Below are 22,220 nucleotides of genomic sequence, written 5' to 3'. Positions count from 1 at the left end.
GTAATAGTTACATATTCATCCAGAGACATTGAGAATAGAACTGCATGAGCTGCTGAACATCGATCTTTTATTATCTCTTCCTAACAGCCTCCCTCCGCTGGTACATTTGTGTATGGCAGCCTCAAGTGCAAAATGTTCAATGCAATCTTAATACACCGCAGGCATCACAAGTGATCCTGTTCAGTCGATCACTGGATGAGAGTCCAGGAGCAAGACCCCTGGCTGTTTTTTCCACTTTCCCTAATGTGCTGACTTCAATCCACTTTGGGACAAATGGAAAACGGAATACTGATTCGCTAAGATTTATTTTACACCATTTCCCAAAGGGAAAAATCTATCCCTCCACATCTCAAATCATACCTCCCTAGAGCAGTCGCTAGATAGCTTAGCTAACTGAGCACCAAACAGGGATCGGACCTGGAAACATCTGGTCAGTTTAGCTCAGCCCTCCCTCAGCACTGCATTAATCAATGGAAACATTTGGGGAAGTTTTCTTTTGACAATTAATTACCCCTGACACTGAGTAACCCTGTGTGAGAATCTCTTGTGGCAGCTGGCGGCTGCTCTCGAACACCATGGAAAGTTTTTGGGTCACATAAATAGTGCAACCTTGATACCAAGATATTTAATGATTTACTTTCCTACATAGAGTGGGAAAGCTAGCAGATAGCAATGTTATTAAAATATCGGCAGAATCCAAAATCCTGCAGAAGGCAGGGCATATAAAAGTCCAAATCCTTCAGTGGGACTCTTAGCATCACAGCAACGTGGTAAGAAGATGTACCAAGTCTTCCTCCTTGTGCTGCTCGCAGCCGGTGGTAAGTCACCAGAAAATACCCTCCGGTCAAGCAATATATCTAACTCCATAAGCATGTATGTGAGCTATCAAATACTAAAGCAAATAAGTCCTGCTAAACCTTGATATATCATTGGTTCGGCCTCAGGTGGACTATCATGTCCATTTCTGGACATCGTGCTTTGGGAAGGATGCCAAGGCTTTGGAAAGGGGGCAGAGGAGATTTACCAGAATGGTATCAATAATGAGGGACTTGAATCGTGTGGGGTGAATGGAAATGCTGGGATTGTAATCCTCTGGGCAGAGAATATTAACGAGTAATAGAAGTGTTCAACGTTATGAAGGCTTGATGGAGTAGGTCAATCAAATGATAGTGGGGGCGCCCTACCCTTCCAACCCAAGCCCAAGGTTGCTGAGGCCAATTACAACGCTAACATTGTCCTGACTGACAGCAGCCCGCTCAGCAAAGACCAGGAATCAAACATAAAGGGCTGGATTCTCCCCTTTTGAGACTAGGTGCTGACGCCGGGAACGATGACGTTTTATGACCGAAAAAAATGGCGCAAAATGGCCACCGATCCTCCGCCTGATGGGGGGCTAGCAGGCAGGCAGCATAGAGCCCCGGCTCTAGCTGCGGATATGGCCAGAGAATTGCCGGGTCCGTGGCCGCGCATGTGCATGGCGGCAGCCTGCAGCAGCCAACTGTGGCGGCGCTGGACTTAGTCCGCTTCCGCCATGTCGAGTTCCCGAAAAAAATACCACATGCGACCAACGCCTTTGGAACACAGCCCAATGGGGAGGGAGCATCGGGGGGGGGGCCTCAGGTAACGTCCTGAGACCGTCCCAACAGTGTGCAGCGTAGTTTTGAAGGTGGCGGAGCATCACAAAAGCAGCGCGCCCCATTTTCGGCGCCAACAGAGATTCTCTGGCCAATCGCTAAACGCAATTTCAGCATCGGAGACCGGAGAATCCCGCCCAAGGTCTTCTGATTGGTACAGTTCATTGAGTGATTGAGTACTTTATTATTGTGACTAGTTATGCATTATAGCTGCATTTATGACTGAAGATGTATGTAATGAAAAATACAGAGGGCTTTATTCACTGATGCCCAAATGGACAAGTATAAAAGGGAGCTCACTGCTTTATATTTATACCCACTTTACTGCTAAAAATAGGGATTGCAGAGTAATTGAACCCTCAGGGAATTCTGAGGCAGATTCTCAACACATTAGGCTACAGCTGTATCCAACTTTAATTCGCATGACTAGGAAAATGGATGACCAGTTAGTGGTTTAGTGTTTGTGTCCAATGTGTTGAATTGTGACTTTTCTCATCTTCCTCCTTCATGCAAATTTTGGGGGTAATTTTTGCCATGAGGTACAGGTGATAGTGAATGGACAGCCCATTTTACTTCTCACGGTTGTCATCCCTAGAGCAGTCAATCAAAACAAAAGTGATGGAAAACTGTCTGCATACCGCTATCACTGTTTTTTTCACCATTGCACAGAATTGAAATCATTTCCTTTATGGAGTATGGTTCCACCTGTCCAATCAATCTTCAGGTATCTCACTCAAGTGGCACATTCTTTTGAGGGAACGACTTGTCAGATGCCGTGAGACACACTATCCTTTCCCAATCCCTCTCTGAACCAAGCACAATTCAAGTTTATATCAACATTGGAGAAAGAAATGGAAGGGTACGCTGATATGATCAGTAAATTAAGGTGGAAGGGGGCTTGTTTGTAATAACCCTCATGAGGCCCATTGGGATACCCTAATCGATATCCCTGTGGGACCCGTTTAATATGAGCTTCACAGCTAATGGGCAGGGGCCACACTGCTGGGACTCATAATTAAGCTGAATAAAAAACGGCCCAGACAGGGACCGGCATCCTGGTAGTCCCAATTGGCAGTTATACTGTGTGTATTTGCTGCTGTACTGGCCGCTTCCTTTGGCAGTGAATAAACTACAATTTACTTGACTACTCGGCCTCCAGAGTTTTTATAGGAGCATAAACATCAGTATGTGTGAGTTGGGCTGAATGGTCTGTTTCTGTGCTGTAAATTCGATGTGACGTAATGTATCACGTAATATCACTGTGCATGTGAAGCAGATGGGGGGCAGCACGGTAGCATTGTGGATAGCACAATTGCTTCACAGCTCCAGGGTCCCAGGTTCGATTCCGGCTTGGGTCACTGTCTGTACGGAGTCTGCACATCCTCCCCGTGTGTGTGTGGGTTTCCTCCGGGTGCTCCGGTTTCCTCCCACAGTCCAAAGATGTGTAGGTTAGGTGGATTGGCCATGAAAGTTGCCCTTAGTATCCAAAATTGCCCTTAGTATTGGGTGGGGTTACTGGGTTGTGGGGATGGGGTGGAGGTGTGGACCTTGGGTAGGGTGCTCTTTCCATGAGCAAGTGCAGACTCGATGGGCCGAATGGCCTCCTTCTGCACTGTAAATTCTGTGAAAGATGTTTGGAATACCTAATCTGCCTATGCACACAAAGACTTATCTGCATGCTACTTCACCAATGCGAATGACTAGTTAGCCTCTTATTTCTGTGATTCCAGCTTATGGCTGTGGGCAGACCAGCTACCCTCCATATGCCTCAAAGGTGGTGAACGGGGTTGACGCGAGGCCTTACAGCTGGCCATGGCAGGTACGTCGACACCAAACTTTATCCGGTGAAGCCCAAACAGCACAAATTCTGGAAATCGGAATCAATTATTTTAAAATGCTGAAGATGCGCGGCAGGTCAGCCCCTGCCCATGGGAAGGACAGAATTGTCTTTTCAGGTGCCAACTGGTCTGCCGTGTGACATCGGTGTTGCAAAATCGTTAAATGGTTTCCTTTTATCGAGAAACCGAAAGTAGGCACCTCGTGGTGCTCACTGCGGAGGCTGAAGTGAGATGATGGGATAGGTGGATTGGCCATTCTGAATTCCCCTTAGTGTCCAAAATGGATAGGTGGGGTTACTGGGTTACCGGGATAAAGGGGATAGGGTAGAGGCATGGGGCTTAAGTAGGGTGCTCTTTCCAAGGGCCGGTGTAGACTCGATGGGCTGAATGGCTTCCTTCTGCACTGTAAATTCTCTGATGCTAGATAAACAAGCTGCAGCAAATTTTTGCCACACACGACATCCCAGAGGCGATTGTTTGCGATAAAGGCCCCGCTTCCACAGTTTAAGAGTTTCAATTCTTTATCAAATCCAACAGTATCTATCACATACGCACAGCCCACTACCACCCTGCTTCCAATCAGTTGTAGGAAGAAGCAGTCCAAACCTTTAAAGCCTCAATGAGGCAATATTGCTACAGACCACTGCCACTCCGTTTGGCCAAGTTTACTCTCATTCAACACGACCCCACTGCGGTTACTGTGCCCCAGGTTATTGATGGGTCGACATCTGAGGGCCGGTGACCTCGTTTTCCTGAACTTGACGGGGAGGGTGGAGGCTAGGCCAGCCTCACAGAAGGAGCTCCATGGCTCAGCTAAGGGAGACAGGTCATTTATATTGGAGGACTTCGTTTTCATCCAGAATTTCAAAGGGGGACTAGCTTGCCCAGGAGGGTTATTGCAAGGACATGTCGACCTACAATGCCACAAAGTGCGGACGCATATAGATCATATGAGAAGACAGAAATCTCCCACTCCCACAGCAAGGCAGATGGACCCAGTAGTAACTACAAGTGTGCCAGCCACAGACACAGCAGTGGTAGGACCAAGGGTATCCCCAGGGGAATCTTGTATGTCTGCAGGAGGAACAGAGGAGGGTGTTGGCACTGGCTCATCTTCGGAATCTGTAAATTTGCCCTGCCACTGTTTGGACTCTGATGCTTCACGTATGGAGGAACCAGTTGCAGAGTCCCAGCGCTCCACAAGAGTCCGGAAATCCACTGATAGACTGACTTTATGAACTTCGCCCATCGGTTCCCTTACTGTTAATTCTGTTGACTATGAATATATAAAAGTTTTTTTTGTGTAATTGTAAGAGACCTCAAGTGGGGATGAATGTGGTAATGTGGCCCCTTTAAGGGGGGGGGCAATCCTTCATGTGCCACGTTACCCACCCAGGACCTATGGGAGCAGCACACGTGAACCAAGGCTTATAGGGTGCTAGTGGGTGGACCCAGGTTAGAGAGGAACCTTCAGACTAAACCCTGGAGTTGGTGGGACTAGACCTGTGTTGTATGTGCACATAGCTGCCAGTTTGGTAACTCTGCCTCGTAGTATTACCTTACACCACCAAAGACACCAAAGGTCACCAAAAGCTTGGTCAAAGAGATGGGTTTTAAGGAGTTTCCTAAGGAAGAAAGGGAGGTAAGAATTGCGGAGTGGTTTAAGGAGGAAATTCCAGAGCTTAGGGCCTTGAAAGCTGAAGCTTGAATGGCCACCAATGGCGGAGTGATTCAAATCAGGGACACACCAGGGGATAGAATTGGATGAGTACAAGGACCTGGTTATGTGGTAGGACTGGAGCAGTTTGCAGAGATAGAGAAGGGGCCAGGATGTAGCGTGATTTGACTACAAGGATTAGAATTTTACAATGGAGGTGTCCCATGGGAGAACAGGAGGTCTGTGAGCATGAGGAAGATGGGTAAATGGTACTTGGTGAAAGTTGGGGTCAGGGCAACAGAATTATGCATCAGCTCAGCTTCCTGAAAGGTGGAGACTGGGAGAGCATCCAGGGAAGCTTCCAAAGGCATAGGGGAAGGTTTTGTAGCAGCAGATGAGCTGAAGTAGGGCAGAGTTGGGGGATGTTAAGGGGGTGGAAGTGATGGCACTGTGGTTGGAAGCTCATTTCTGGTTCAAATATGACACCGAGGTTGCAAATGGTCTGAGTCAGACAGTTTCATGGAGGGGTGGAGTTGGTGGCTAGGGATCAGAGCTTGGGGTGGGGGCCTAAGCAAATGCTGGCCTCGCCAATGACACCCACATCCCGCGGAAGAAGAAGAAAAATTTGATAAGAAATCTGATAGTTTTTCAGATGGTGGTGCTGAGAGGCAACATGTAGATGGAAAGTAGGAGGAGACCAATAATAGATGCTCGGTGGGACATCAAGGCCAGGATTATCCGGCCCATCTCGCCGGCAGGATCTTCCAGTCCCTCCAAAGGCAACCCCCTCAGCGGGTCCCCGACGGCGCAGCTGGAGAGAGGCGCAAGTAGTCTTTGATTTCAACAGGACCAGAAGATCCAGCCGGCAACAAATGGCTGGCTGCCTTGGCCATTGGAAAACACGCGGTGAGGAGGGAGGGAGGAGGGGATGGGGGGGGGGGGGGATCCAGGCCCAAAAGTAATGGTACGGGAGCAGAAAAACACACTATCACAGGTCATTCTCCAGCCAAAATTTGGTTCGATATGAATGGAAAAGTGTCAAGAAAGATTATGAGAGAGAGGTTAGAAGCTACAGGTGAGGGAAGTATAGCAATAAGAATTGTCCATCAGGTAATAGAAGAATGCACTTGGCAATGTTTTCCAGAGAAGTAAAACCCTCTCCTGTAATTTTGTTTACTGTTAGATTTCTCTGCAAGTCAATCGTGGCAGTTCATTTTCTCACACTTGCGGTGGAACTCTCATATCCCCGGATTGGGTCATGACTGCGGGCCACTGTATCTCGTGAGTACGACGGCACTATCCAAGCCTTTTCGTCTGCCCTCCTCCTCCCCCATGATTGTTTATGTACCTGAAGTAAATGTGATTTAAAATTTGATTCTGTACTTTGTCCATAGTGCGGGACGATCTTACCGTGTAGTGCTGGGAGAGTACGACAGGGATGTTAATGAAGGTGGAGAGCAGGTTATAAGTCCCTCCAAATTTGTCGTTCATCCAGGATGGAGTATGAACTGTGTTGCATGTGGGTGAGTCCCGTAGGCCCGAAAACAACCATGGGCCGAATGGCCTAATTCTGCTCCTATGTCTTATGGTCTTATTATTGCTGCAACATTTTAATGTGTACTTGCCTGTTTTAGTGCACCATGTAGTCTACACAATTTAATGCTGGAAGGTTATAAGAATTGTGAAATATTACTCAAAACAAAAACTGATATTGCAACTTCAGGGAGGAACACCGATAGAGTATTTTTAAAACGTCCATAACCAGCTAAACCTGAACGAGAGAGCAAGTTTTGTTTTCACATCTTAAGGCTCTAATCTGCAACAAAGCTGCAGTTGTGTTCCTACTGGCCATAGGTGCTGATTTCAACTTTCAAAAATGAATGCTGGAAACCATCAGCAGGTCAGGTAGGCCATGAGGAGAGACAAAGCGGGTTGAGGTTTCAAGACAATGATCTTCCATTAGAATCAGAAGAATTTCCCGAAGCAGTATGTGGTGCAATCACTGTGTTGTATTGTGCTGCCACAGTATTACGTGATGTACAGTATTGCCACTATATTACGTGTTGTACGGTTTTGGCTCTGCCTGTGGCTCCTCCCCCTAGGGCATATCAATTTAATTGACTTACATTAAATCAAAGAGCTGTTTAATATCGATCCGGGTCTCAAACCGGACCTCCTGCAGGTCGACCCCCAATCAGCCGATGCCGATGTCTTCTTCGCACACTGGCTACGCTGTCTAGAATCCTTCATCAATTCTGCCGCCATCGCCGTCACCGAGGTGCACAAGCTGCGAGTCCTCATCTCCCGGGTGAGCCCGCAAACTCTTCTCATCTTCCGGGACGGGGCCTCGTTTGATGAAGCCATTACTCTCTTGAAAGGACAGTATGTGAGGCGGGTTAATGCTCTGTTCGTCAGGCACCTCCTTGCCACGCGGCGTCAGCGCCCTGGAGAGCCGTTGGCAGAATTTCTGCGCGTTTTGCGGGTGCTCGGCGGGGCCTGCAACTGCGAGGCGGTGTCAGCTGCTAAGCACACCGAACTCCTGATCCGGGACGCTTATGTTGCCGGCATTGACTCACGCTGCGTTCGCCAGCACCTGCTAGGGAGGGAGACACTCGATCTCCGGGAACCGATGCAGCTTGCTGAATCGCTGTAGGTGGCCTTCCGTGACATGGGTGCCTGTGCCTGCGACCACGCGGCACTCTTGGGGACGCGGGGGCCGCCATCTTCGACGCCACCCGCCATGTGCGACCCGCAGGCACCTCCATCTTTGATGCAAACCGCCACGTGCGACCCGCGGGGGCCGCCATCTCTGAGGCCATTTTTGAAGTCCATTGCTGCAACTCCGACGCCATTTTTGAAGTCCACCGCCGCCTCCCGGAACTCTGGCTCACCCGTCCGTCAGCTGGCCTCTGCTACTCTTGACCGGCCCGCCCGCTGTCCGAAGCCCGCCGGCCGTCCGAAGCCAGCCCGCCGTCCGGTGGCCGCCTCCATCACCCTAGACCAGTCTCGGCCTCGCGGCCTTGCTAAATCTATGATGGCGGTCTGGATCAATGGCCACGAGACAGCCTGCCTGTTTGACCCCGGGAGCCCAGACAGCTTCATACACCCGGACACGGTACGGCGCTACTCCCTTCCTGTTTTACCCGCAGCCCAGAAAATCTGCCTGGCCTCTGGGCTGCATACAGTGCAGATCCATGGGTACTGTGTCGTGACCCTCACGGTATTCTAGGGGCGTATCTTTCAAAAATTTTAAGCTCTGTCCTCCCACACCTCTGCGCGGCAATTCTTCTGGGTCTTGACTTCCAGTGCAACCTCCAGAGTATCACCCTGAAGTTCGATGGACCCCTGCTCCCTCTCACCATCTGTAGCCTCTCGACCCTTAGGGTCACCCCTCCCTCGCTCTTCGCAAACCTCGCCCCAGACTGTAAGCCCGTCGCCACGAAGAGCAGACGATACAGTGCTTGGGACATGACCTTCATCAAGACGGATGTTCAGCGACTCCTGAGAGAAGGGATCATAGAGGCCAGTAACAGCCCCTGGAGAGCACAGGTGGTGGTCGTCAAGACTGGGGAGAAGCAACGGATGATCATCGACTACAGTCAGACCATCAACTGGTACACACAGCTCGATGCGTAACCCCTTCCCTGCATATCTGACATTGTCAATCAGATTGTGCAGTACTGGGTCTTCTCCACCGTGGACCTGAAGTCCGCTCCCTATCCGCCCGGAGGACTGCCAGTACACTGCCTTTGAGGCAGCTGGCCACTTCTACCACATTCTCTGGGTTCCCTTCGGCGTCACCAATGCGGTCTTGGTCTTCCAGCGAGCGATAGACCGAATGGTGAACCAGTATGGGCTGCGGGCTACACACCCGTACTTAGATAATGTCACCATCTGCGGCCATGATCAGCAGGACCACGACGCTAACCTCAAGAAATTCCTCCACACTGCCCAGCTCCTTAACCTGACCTACAACAAGGAGAAGTGCGTTTTCCGCACAACCCGGCTAGCCATCCTCGGCTATGTTGTGGAAAATGGAGTCCTAGGGCCCGACCCGACCGCATGCTCCCCCTCACAGAACTTCCCCTTCCCCACAGCTCAAGGTCCTCAAACGATGCCTGGGGCTTTTCTCCTACTATGCCCAGTGGGTCCCCAACTATGCGGACAAAGCCCGCCCACTTATTAAAACCACTATATTTCCCCTGACGGCTGAGGCCCGCTCAGCCTTCGGCCGCATCAAGGCCGATATCACTAAGGCCGCCATCCATCCCCTTCCAGGTCGAGAGTGATGCATCAGACATTGCCCTGGCTGCTACCCTCAACCAGGCGGGCAGCCCAGTAGCCTTCTTCCCCAGAACCCTCAATGCTTCTGAGATTCGACACTCCTCTGTCGAGAAGGAAGCACAAGCCATCGTGGAAGCTGTGCGGCATTGGAGGCACTATCTAGCTGGTAGGAGGTTCACCCTCGTCACCGACCAACGGTCGATAGCCTTTATGTTTGACAACGCACAACGGGGAAAAATCAAAAACGATAAGATACTGAGGTGGAGGATCGAACTCTCAACCTACAGCTATGATATCCAGTATCATCCTGGGAAGCTTAATGAGCCCCCAGATTCCCTTTCCCGCGGTACTTGTGACAACGCACAAGTAGACCGACTACGGGTCCTCCACAATGGCCTCTTTCACCCGGGGGTCACCCGGCTTTTCCATTATATCAAGGCCCGCAACCTGCCTTACTCCATCGAGGAGGTCAGAACCATGACCAGGGACTGCCAGGTCTGCGCGGAGTACAAACCGCACTTCTATCGGCCAGACAGAGCACGTTAGGTAAGAGCCTCACGCCCCTTTGAATGCCTCAGCATGGATCTCAAAGGGCCCCTCCCCTCCACTAACCGTAACGTGTACTTCCTCAACATCCTTGACGAGTACTCACGCTTCCCTTTCGCCATCCCATGCCCTGACATGACCTCTGCCACAGTCATCAAGACCCTGAGCAGTGTCTTCACCTTGTTCGGTTTCCCCACTTACATCCATAGCGATCGGAGCTGCGTCAGTTCCTGCTTAGCAAGGGCATCGCCTCAAGCAGGACTACCAGCTACAATCCCTGGGTGAATGGACAGGTGAAGAGGGAGAACGCGACAGTCTGGAAGGCCGTCTTTCTTGCCCCACGGTCTAGAGGTCTCCCAGTCTCCCGCTGGCAGGAGGACCTTCCCGAGGCACTCCAATCCATCCGGTCGCTTCTCTGTACCGCTACTAATGTGACCCCCCACAAGAGGATGTTTGCCTTCCCCAGAAGGTCCACCTCGGGGGTCTCACTCCCGACCTGGCTGACGGTTCCAGGGCCCGTCCTCCTCCGACGACATGTGAGGACTCATAATTCAAATCCTCTGGTCGAAAGGGTTCTTCTTCTCCATGCGAATCCCCAGAACACCTATGTGGCTCACCATGACGGGCGGGAGGACACAGTCTCCCTTCGAGATTTGGCACCCGCAGGTTCCCCAGCGACTGTCACTGGCGCTCCCGAGCCTATTCCTCCCTCTCTCCTACTACCCGACCCGTCCTTCGAGATTTGGCACCCGTAGGTTCCCCAGCGACTGTCACCGGCGCTCCCGACCCTATTCCTCCCTCTCTACTACTACTCGACCCGACCCTATACCCCCTTCCCTCATTGCTAGCCACCCTTCTGGGAACACAGAAGCTGTCTTGCTCCCGGACACGCTGGCCTCAACGCTTCAACCGACTACAATACCCACACCACTGCCGGAACTGAGGCTGTGACGGCAGACAATCAAAGCCCCCGTCAGGCTCAATCTCTGACGCAACTTGTTCACTTCACCCCCGCTGGACTTTTTTTTAAACAGGGGGTGAATGTGGTGAAACCACTGTGCTGTATTGTGCTGCCACAGTATTACGTGTTGTACGGTTTTGGCTCTGCCTGTGGCTCCTCCCCTTAGGGCCTGGGTATATATGCTGCCGACCTTTCACACTGCCTCATTCTGGGTCACACTGCCAGTTCTGTTGTAAGTCAATTAAAGCCGTAGTTAATTCACTCTGCGTTCTCCGTCTTGATTGATGGCATAGCACAGTAATATCGGAGGCACGATTTTCTTTTATTCTCCCAAGTGGGTAGCATGATGGTACAGTGGTTAGCACTGCTGCCTCACAGAGCAAAGGTCCCCGGTTCGATTCCGACCTTGGGTGATTGCCTGTGTGGAGTTTGCACGTTCTCCCCTTGAATTTCCTCCAGGTACCTCTGGTTTCCTCCCACAGTCCAAAGATGCACCAGTTAGGTGAATTGACCATTCTAAATTTCCCCAGGTGTCCAAAGGTATGTCCGTTTGGGGGCGGGGATAGAGTGCTCTTTCGAATGGTCGGTGCTGTGATAATGGATGTTTCTAAAGTCAGTCGTGCAGCAGTAATCCAGTAACTGAAGCCCTCAGGCTTATGCCAACAGACAGAGTGAAAAAGCAAGCAATGATCTTTTAAAAAACACTTCAGGCATTTTCTTAAAGAAAAATTAAAGGGCAGGGATTTTAAGTGCCTTGACGGCCTGACAGTTCCCATGTACAGGTGCTTTTGACAGTTCCTCGACATTTTTGACAGGTCCATCTGACAGATGCTTTTGACAATTTTGACAGTCGACTTTGACAGGCCTGTTGACAAGTTTTAATGAGTGAATATGAGAGATGCCAGCAAATGTACAGAAAATGTGCAAAAAATCTATCCCTTTAACACTGCTTTGCTAAAAGAAAATTAAGTAACAGGAAAACAGACTTTAAAAATGATTTGGTGATAAAACATTAAGAGTTTTTGCTCTCTTACAGGAATGATATTGCTTTGATCAAGCTCTCAACACCTGCATTCCTGAATGATAAAGTTCAAGTTGCCTGTATTCCCCCTGCTGGGTACCTTCTTCCCAATAACTTTTACTGCTACATTACTGGGTGGGGGCGCCTCTACAGTAAGTCAGTGTGCACTTTGAAGACTTTTTTGCCCCTTGGCAGATTATTTCCCCCAAGTTGATGACTGAATATGAAAGTTCCAACTTCTTTTAATTCTTTCATGGGCAACGGGTGTCACTGGCAAGGCCAACATTTGTTGCCCCATCCCTAATTGCTCTGAGGGCAACCTCATTACTGTGGGGTCTGAAGTCACATGTAGACCAGACCAGGTAGAGATGGCAGATTCTCTCCCTAAAGAACAAAGAACAAAGAAAAGTACAGCACAAGAACAGGCCCTTCGGCCCTCCAAGCCTGCGCCGACCGTGCTGCCCGTCTAAACTAAAATCTTCTACGCTTCTGGGGTCCGTATCCCTCTAAAGAGGCATTAGTGAACCAGATTTGTTTTTTTACAAGAATCAATGATGGTCACCATCACTAGTTTTTAATTGCAGATTGATTAATTAATCAAACTTAAATTCCACCAGCTGCCACGGTATGATTTGAACCTCTTTCTCCAGAGCATTCGTCTGGGCCTCTGGATTACTAGTCCAGTGACACTTCCACAACATCACCCTCTCCCCATAAAATATAGTAGAACACGATCATGAAATGGCTGGGGCAAGGGTGAGGTCAGAGTTCAAGTTTCGCTGGAGGTTCCTGGGAAATCTCAAGAGCCAATGTCGCCCACATCATAAGTAGGGTCAAAATAGACTTCTGCACTGGTCCCTGGTTCCCACTTTAGCAATTTATGGATGTTCCCACTAAAAAAAACCCAGACATTTAAAAATCCAACAACAGTAATCTGTAATAATACAGCACCTCTGACCTCGCAACATGCTTCATGGTGTACCAGAGAGGACCAATCAGAAGAAAATGGAGGCCAAACCAAAGAAGAAACAAAGGTGTGGTGAAAGCTTTAGGTTTTAAGAGGGTCTTAAAGGATGACCAGCAAAGAGGTTTAGGGAGGCATTTCCAGACTATAGGGCCCAGGGTGCTGAAGATATGGTAGCTAATGGTGGGGTAAAGGTAGGAGGGGAATTGCATAATAGGCCGCAGTCAAAGAAATGGAGATTTGGGTGCAGGTGGAGGTGGTGGGAGTAGCAGTGTGATAGAGGTTACGCAGACAGAGAGTGATGAAGCCATGAATGGAATTAAAAGGGGTGGGGGACATGAGCCAAAGTAGTCATAGAGCACAAAGTGAAGGGTGAGCAAGGCCTGGTATGGGCAGCCAAGTTTGGATGATTGAAGTTTATAGATTTGGAGGTTACAAGGCATGGATGAGAGTAGATAGACCGACAGCCTGTTTCCTGTTGCATCCGATGGTGCCTTCTACCCAGCTTGTAAAGCCGTGGATTTTGGCGTGTTTTCCAGTGCCGGAGGTGGCTCGCCATTGGCCGCCGCCATAATCTTCCAGTCCCGTCGATGTCCATGGTGTTCTGCATGGCTCGCCTGTCCCAATGCCGGGGAGTTCGCTGCAGGATGTCACCTTCAGCGGGACCGCACGATCACATCGACAGGAGGGGCCGGAAAATTCAGCCTTCTTCATTCTCCAGTATTCACTTTCTCCCTAAGCGAAAATATCTAAGCCAGTTAGTGTAGATGAGATGGATGTTATCCACACAGGGAGTGGTGGCGATCATCTCACAGCCACAAAACACCATGCGCCAGGATTTTTCCCCCCCGCTGTGATGGGACCCGCCGTGGAGGATGCATTGCCCAGCCATCGTTGACTTTTGTCAGGACTAACTGGGGGTGGGCAAGCCCTGATAACCCCACCCGCGGTAACATCAGATTAGCTTTCTTACAGGGTCTTACTTATAATTTCATCTTTACGGGTGATTAAAAATATTTGACTATCAGGTTGACTGAAAACCTTCTGTCGTGACCTTTACAGCTAATGGCCCACTTCCAGGAAAGCTGCAGCAAGCTTACATACCCGTCATTGACTATGAACACTGCAGCCAAAGAGACTGGTGGGGTAGCACTGTGAAAACGACTATGGTTTGTGCCGGAGGTGCTGAAAAGGCCGGATGTAATGTGAGTAATAACGCTAGGCATTAATGTGTGTCCACCAAGTACGGGATTGAGCCAGGAACTATTTGATTATTTGGGTCACCAGCAACGCCAACCCACAACCTAACATGTAATGGGAAGGGCCAATAGGCAAGCTGTAAAGGCCCATTGACCAAAAAGCACAAGATCTGAAGATCATGGGCTGTCATCTCAGTAATCCTTCCAACACTGACCCTTTCAAAGTTTGCAGGAACCGTTGAAGGGCAATTCGTCTACGCGGGCCCCCTTTGGGCACAACTTGGATGCCTTGCTGGGTATTCTAGTGTCTGGCTGCCAAGTGGGTGGTCAGATCCACTTCCTCTCTGGAGCCCTCAGAATTTCTACCCCTGGGGGCCAATTTTCCAAGAACAATATTTCCCATATTCAGCAGCTGAGACACAGTGGGACCCATTATGAATCTCTGGAGGCCAGTGAACCTCACCTACTGTGGGTATTTTGCCTCCCAGTCTCACAACAAGCCCTCAGAGCATAAGAATCCCCGGAAATAGGCAGATCCCAAAGCCAGGACCATCTGGAATTTCCCAGCCTGGCATATTCAGCTCCCTAAATGTTTCCAAACAGTTCCATCAAACTCCTGCTGGAGTTGTGCCCGCAGTCAGGTGAAACTGATGAGGAATTCCTTTTTTAAAATAAATTTAGAAGACCCAATTCATTTTTTTTCCAATTAAGGGCAATTTAGCGTGGCCAATACACCTACCCGGCACATCTTTGGGTTGCAGGGGTGAAACCCACGCAGACACGGGGAGAATGTGCAAATTCCACATGTACAGTGGCCCACTCTGGGATTGAACCCGGGCCCTTGATGCTGCGAGGCAGCAGTGCTAACCACTGCGCTACCGTGCCACCCAATGATCAGGAATTTCAACCCCACGATGCAGTGTGGTCCAGACCTATCCACACCAAAAAGTTCCAGCTTCAACCCATGGCCCGGACTCAGTTAGCTGACCAAGATGGCGGGGGAGATCAATGAGCCACTTGTGATGACTATAGGCAGTTCATTAGGTTAATCAAAAGGACCTCTCGCGTTTGCGGGCTTTGTTTACAGAAGGAGGTTTTAGCTGATATAAAATCAAAATACTGCGGACTCTGGAAATCTGAACCAAAAACGGAAAATGTTGGAAAAACCCAATAGGTCTGGCGGTATCTGTGGAGAGACAAACAGAACGAACAGACACAATTCTCCCATGTTGTGACTAAGTGCCATAGTGGGTGCGGGAAAGTGGAGTGTTTCCCGCTATGGAGGCTGGCAGGAAAACACACCACACCTTCCAGGCCCGGCCTCATCAATTAGCACCTGGGTGTTTCACGCTGTATTCAGTGGTGGAGCAGGCTTTGGTGGCCCTTCGTCAGTCATTGTGTCCGGGTGCCATGTTGAAAAGGCTCCCAAAATCACTGACCCACCATTGAAGAAAGGAGGTGGATCACCTGAAAAATGAAGGTGGATCTTTGGGAGCACTCTGAGACTGGGGGATGGTCGTCCTGAGAAAGAGGGTGGATTCTCTGGAACATTCTGAGGCTGAAAGAAGGAGCCCCTTCAGAACACTGAATCTGAAGGTGCCCTCCCCACCCACTGCTCTGGTGTTCCAGGGTCCAGGGTTGCCGGCGGCTTCCATCCTGAACTCTGGAGGCAGCCCCTGGAATTGTTCAGGTGATTGCCGACATCTGCACGCCACGTTGTTCCAAACGCGTTTCACGGCGGCATGTTTTCCCGCTGGCATGGCGGAGAAGCTGGCATGGCGGGGGCAGGGTCAGGATCAGGACTTCATCTGCATTCCATTAATGGGATGCAAATAAGGTTCGCACCAACCTCTGGCAGATTTTTCAACCCACCACGATGGGCAGCAGCAGCAGATCCCGATGTAAATTCACTCCGGCGTGAAAACAATGGCGGGACGTTCCGCCCCTCCCCCGCAGCGTATTTGCCGGCAGCAGAGGCAGCCCGCCATCGACCGGTGGCAGGATCTTCTGGTCTCGCTGATGTCTACGGGGATTTGCATGCCCCGCACCCTCCGCCACCAGGGAATGTGCTTTGGGCACTGGGGAAATGGTCACCATCAGCGGGGCAGGAAGATCCCACTGGTGGAAAGAGACTGAAAATTTCGACCAATTTCGAGGCCGCCATTTTCTCCTCCCACACCCACTATAAACCCCACCGGCCGGAGCTTGGGAGGATTCCGCCGGACATTTCGAGCCCTTATGACGATTCAAATGACTCGAAATGTTAACTCTGTTTCTCTCTCCACAGATGCTGCCAGACATGTTCTTAGCTTATGTTTCTCATAGTTGGGTCCTAACTCCTTCTGGCAGCAAAGAAATGCTTTCATGTCCCCAGATATCCAGCTGGATTCTTAGAATCCTCAGGGAATAACAGAGAGGTCTTGTCAGTATATTTCTGCAACTGATGTTATCGTCTGATCCCATGTAATCCTCATCGTATTCAGAAGGGAACAGAATAACACTACACTGACTTTCATTCAGATATTTAAATGACAAGGAACCGGATTAAAAGAAAAGAAGAGATAACGAGAAGTCGTGTGCAGTTTTCAAAAATAGTTACAAAACTTAGCAAGCTTCTGTTGGTGCAAACTGACAAACAATTTGTGACTTCTGCAATCAACCATTAGTAATGGTTTGTCTTTCCACCTCAGCATCTGGCCCAGCCATTTGAAGGATTCAAAAAAGACTCTTCAACTTCAACAAGATGTATTAATTAATGACTTCTGACATGTGCCTGGAACCAGTAAAGCGCAGTAAACAATGTTTAATATTGTCAATCAGACACACGCTGAAACAAGTTCTATCCATATGATGTTTGTATTTGAATTGAATATGTTACCCCTCTTTTTGGGCACCAGACAGTCACAATCCAAAGAAAAATATCCAACAGTTACAACAAATTAAATTGGGACATGACTGCTGTGAATCAAACTGAATTTTTGATGCGTTGCGTAATATTGCACAACTGGAAAAGTCAAAATCAAATGAAATCTTAAACCAAAATACTTATTTTGTCAGACATATTAGCCTGCCAACATTCACTGGATGTCATTTCAGTAAGGTAGTTTGGAGGACTTCCAGCCCCTGTAGACCATACTGTAATGTGAGTTTATTTTTGTTCATTGGATGTGGGCATCGCAGGTTGGGCCAGAATTTATTGCCCATCCCTAATTGCCCCTGAACTGAGTTGCTTTCAAGCCAATTTCGGAAGCATTTAAGAGGGCATTGATGTAGGTCTGGAGTCACGCGTAGGCCAGACCAGGTAAGGACGAGAGATTTCCTTCCCTCAAAGACATAAGTTAGTCAGATAGATTTTTACGACAATGTTAACATGTCTTTTTTTTTAAGTGTGTCGGGAGTGCATCTTCCAGATTAGGTGTTCTAAAGGGGATCCATCTGCCTAGGTGGGATTCAAACCCAGTCCCAAGATCATTACCCTGGGTCACTGGATTACTAGCCCAGTGACAATACAATTACACCATCATCCCCTTCTGGAGAGGAGGAAATTAAACAAAAGAATGAAATTCGGTTTAGCACAGGGCTAAGTAGCTGGCTTTTAAAGCAGACCAAGGCAGACCAGCAGCACGGTTCAAGTCCCATACCAGGCGCCGGAATGTGGCGACTAGGGGCTTTTCACAGTAACTTCATTTGGAGCCTACTTGCGACAATAAGCGATTTTCATTTCATTTCATTTCATTTCAAATTCGGCAGATTCCTGGAAACAATTTGCCATTTTCTTTGCAGGGAGACTCTGGTGGACCTTTGAACTGCCAGGATTCTAATGGGTTGTGGTATGTCCATGGCGTCACCAGCTTTGTGTCTTCCTGGGGATGCAACACCGTAAAGAAACCTACCGTCTGGACTCGGGTATCCGCCTTCAATGACTGGATTATCCAGGTAAATATCCTAGTAGTGAAGAACGCAAATCCATCTCTCTTTTTATCACCAAACTCAAAATTATAGAACCAAAAAATGAATACAATAAGAGGCCACTCAATTGATTATACCCATGCCAGCATTTGTTACCTAAAGGACCAATCTGATCTAATTTCCTTCCCCTTTAATGTGTTTCATGTGGAATTGTTTTTCCAATTCCTTCTTCAATAGTCGCTTGTAATACATTTCATGTGCTAAAAATTCTCCTGACAAGCTAAGTTATAGTAAATCATCCTTTTATGCTTCTCAATTAATCTTATATTTATGCCGCTTCGTGCCAATTTCACACCAGTCAAAATAATCTTTTGTTGCTTATCCCCTCAAACCCTTTCCTATTTCTAAATGCTTCTATTAGATCCCTTCAACATTCTCTGCTGTCGAGAATACAGCACTAGTTTTTTCGAGACTCTCATTGTGACTCTATCCTCCGATCCCTGGTATCATTTCAAGTGCCTTTTTCTTGTCTCCACAGTCCTTTCTATAATTGGCTGCTCAAAGCTGTAGAAAACATCACAGTTGTGGTCTAACCAATGATCTTGTGCATATTTCTCAATTGTTTCTTACCAGGGTTGCCCTTAAAGGGAAAATCACCACATTACCTCTGAGCAGACTGTTCAATACGGTTAACATAGAATCACGTTTTGCCCTCTTTATCACAGAGTCGCAGAATTGTTACATCGCAGAAGGAAGCCGTTTGACTCCATTGTGTGTGCAGCGGGTCTCCAAGCGAGCGTTGTGGTTTAATACCATTCCCCTGCACATTGTTGCTCATGCCCTCTTGAATGCCTCGATTGGGCCTGCCTCCGCCACACTTCCAGACAGTGCATTCTAGAGTCTATTGGGTATTAGATACAATGGTAGAAGAGAGAGCCTACAAGATTGTTAGGGGGCAAAGCTTTGCTCCTAGCGCTAGATGAAAGGATAGGTTGAAATGGGATTATAGCTCGATAGCCCTAAGTCTTCAATCCACTGTTCAGGAGTCTGTATCTGCAATGAATTCCGACAATGAGTAATTGTTAATACAATCTTGGAAACAGAGCCTCAATGACTTGCTGCAAACAATTTAGGTTTAGCAATTGGAAAATGTGGACTTTTCTTCATACCCACAAAAGCCGAAGAGGGGAAGAGGGCCTCTTTAATTGTACTGTGGTACTACTGCCAAGAAGCTATGTTACCCACATGTCCTGAGCTTAAATGAAGCAAATCAAGGATATGCACTTCTGTATTAAAATGAATGTTCAGCAAGAGCACAGCCATCCATTCTCCAACTCTTCTTTAAAGTAAAAGAGAGTTGACTTTTCCATCAGTTATACTGCAATCTGTGTATAGCAGTGAGAAACCAGCTGATCTGAATAATCGCATAACCTTAGAAAAAGTGCAATATTAACATGGATTTTTCATCTTGTAAGAACGTTGTGAGAAATCCACTTCACACTGGCAAAAGGGTAGCTCGAATTCACTGATGCAATCTACCAAAAGTTCCATTGATGGCTATTAGATAGCACAAAATTGGTTTGTGCCCTGCACACCCAGTTTGCCAAGCTCAGTTGGCACCAAGAGCTAATTTGATTCTTTTGTAGGGAGGAGACTCTTGGTAGGAGCTGAGAATGACTTCTCAGCGAAACTTAAAGGGACGAGGCCAATTAAGTGGGAGTGCCAGAATAGGGTGACAGACATTCTGAAAGCCTTTGGAGAGCTGCAAAAGGCATCTCAATCCATTGACCAAAGTTGGAAAGGTGGGAGACCAAGAGGATACAAGCAAAATTGAAGCCAACGAAAACGCACATTTTGGGCAAACATTTAATAACTGCAGTAATCGGGGTGGTGCTGCGGGAGTTTGTCACATAGATGGTAAAACACCGCACACCCCGTGCCAGTACATGGCACCATCCTCGTTGCAGCATTCCTTCAAGGAAGTGGTGCACTCATGCTGCACCAGCAATGCTGAAAGATCGGACCTGGCACTTTAGGCATCAGGTCAAGTGGCAGGGATATTTCTTGAGGGGGAGAAAGGGTTCAATAGGTATTGATTTGAAGGCAGTGAGGCTGCAGGGAGAACCACGGTAATATTGGAACTATACAAACAAAATCTAGAAAGGTTGAGTAAATATCACCACAGTCCTCAAGGACCATTGGCTGCTCTTCTCTTTAAGAACTGACTGATGGTGATTATACCTGAGGGCCACCACACCTCAGGCAAGGGGCCAGTTGAGAAGGTGGGGCCTTCATGGATAGCCTCAGCTGATTCAGGAATTGAACCCACACTATGGGCTGAATGGCCTCCTTCTGCACTGTATGTTCCATGTTCTATTGGCATCGCTCCACTTCACAAACCAGCTGAGGTTATTCATGAAGGCCCCGACTTCTCAACCTCGCCCCTCGCCTGAGGAATGGCGACCCTCAGGTTAAATCACCACCAGTCAGCTCTCAAAGTGCAGAGAAGCCTAAGGTCCTCGGGGACTGTGACGGCATCTACAAATGTTGAGTACATCATATAATATCGAACGGTCAGATTGAGGATGTCTCACCTTAAAGACTCTTCACATATACTTATGCATTCTTTGAGAGGAACATGTTGTAACTACTCTTTAACTCCTCTATTCCAGACCATGACTTACAACTAAAGGAGGGAATGACTGACATTCATCGAATTATTGTCCTGTGATGAACAATAAAGTAAATAATGAAGTGAAACATGTCAGAGTCGTTTTTCTGAGTCACTGTTGTAAAATCTGGTAAATTTTTGGTCCCCGTTGGACTGGCAATGTTGCTTTGGAGAGTTCCAAACTCTGTTCAAAGGCTGCTTTTCTCATTGAGAAACCTAGCTGAAGGGTTCAGTGCCTGATACAACTAGGGTTGAAGAAGGCAAGGAAGACAGGAACAAAAAAAGCAAGAAAAGTGGGGAAAACAGAATGAAGATATAAAGAATTCTTGAATATCCATTACACCGTATCACACTCCTCAGAACTGACTCAGTGCTTCTCTTACAAGGGGCAGTTCTAATTCACACTGTTGTCATGGAGGCAAGGGCACCATTTTGTGCACACTAAGGGCTCCCAACCAACAATAAATGGATGATAGTTTGTTTTATAAATTTAGAGTACCCAATAATTTTTTTTTTCCAGTTAAGGGGGAATTTAGCGTGGCCAATCCACCTACCCTGCGCATCTTTGGGTTGTGGGGGCGAAACTCACGCAGACACGGGGAGAATGTGCAAACCCCACACGGACAGTGAGCCGGGATCGAACCTGCGTCTTCGGCGCTGTGAGGCAGCAGTGCCAACCACTGTGCCACCTTCCTGCTCCGTCTGGACACTTTTGATGTGCCGCTCCTGTGCCGACTGACTACTCTGAATACAAAGGATGACCAAGTCCTTGATGGGCAGCACGCCGCAGGTGGCATGACCAAGGTGGGAATGGCGCTTCCACCGCTCGGTAGAAGGAAGCCCTTCCGCCAAGAGGTGCCAGCCAATCCAATTGGCTGGCAGCTCTAGCAGTCCCGGCTGCACCAAAACTGTGTGATGCGCACTGCCATGACTGTAAGCAGTCCCACGGCTAGTTACCGAAGAGAGATCTTGCCCACCTCTGCAAGCCTGCCCACGCCAGTCCTATTATTGTGTTATCCAGGTCAATTAGCTCGATAACAGGCTCAAGGTAGCCGTAATTATTTCTTGAAAATGGTGAGCTGGCTGCCAATTTTGGAAGGGGGACACGTCAGGGTGGACGGGTAGGTGGTGGATTTGACACCCCTCATATTTCTCATGCCTCTGACTTCCGGTGGCGTTCGTGAGTGGAGTGGTCACAGCAAAGAGGCTCCCACAGGTCCACAACCTCCCCCCCCCCACCCCCCCCCGCCCCCAGGCGGCGACCACCACGAGGCAGGAACAAAGAGGGGCTCCCGACCAGAAGCCTCTCTCTCTCTCTCTCGACCCTGGGTGAGTGAGGGAAAAGGAAGGAAAAAAAGAACTTTTGCAAAAACAAAACTCTGAAAAGAAAACTTTTGAAGAGTGGGGGGGGGGGGAGATTTTTTTTTTTCTCACCCAAAACAAATTCTCCTGAAATGAATTTTATAAAAGAGGAAAAATAAAGTGGTAAAGGAGAGAAGGGAGGGGAAAAGAAAAAGGGAAGAAACAAAAAACAGA

At 48.5% G+C, this 22,220-nt stretch overlaps 1 protein-coding gene across 2 annotated transcripts; it reads left to right on the top strand.

Moving 5' to 3' along the window:
• Positions 1 to 705: 705 nt before the first annotated feature.
• LOC140392802 (proproteinase E-like) lies at positions 706 to 20,773 on the top strand. 2 transcript variants are annotated; one of them, XM_072478451.1, is made up of 8 exons: positions 706 to 818; positions 3,365 to 3,453; positions 6,313 to 6,410; positions 6,524 to 6,652; positions 11,957 to 12,093; positions 13,968 to 14,110; positions 17,888 to 18,040; positions 20,686 to 20,773. In XM_072478451.1, exons 1-8 carry the CDS (start codon positions 779 to 781, stop codon positions 20,701 to 20,703), a joined length of 807 nt encoding a protein of 268 aa, XP_072334552.1. In that variant the 5' UTR covers positions 706 to 778; the 3' UTR covers positions 20,704 to 20,773. The 2 variants fall into 2 exon arrangements, with proteins under 2 accessions (XP_072334552.1, XP_072334551.1); XM_072478450.1 differs by having other exon boundaries at positions 17,855 to 18,040.
• Positions 20,774 to 22,220: the final 1,447 nt, after the last annotated feature.

The sequence above is a fragment of the Scyliorhinus torazame genome, chromosome 16 (assembly GCF_047496885.1).
Source record: "Scyliorhinus torazame isolate Kashiwa2021f chromosome 16, sScyTor2.1, whole genome shotgun sequence".
Taxonomy (NCBI): Eukaryota; Metazoa; Chordata; class Chondrichthyes; order Carcharhiniformes; family Scyliorhinidae; genus Scyliorhinus; species Scyliorhinus torazame.
Note: the sequence above shows the minus strand (reverse complement) of the source record. Positions and strands in the feature narration are given on the sequence as shown.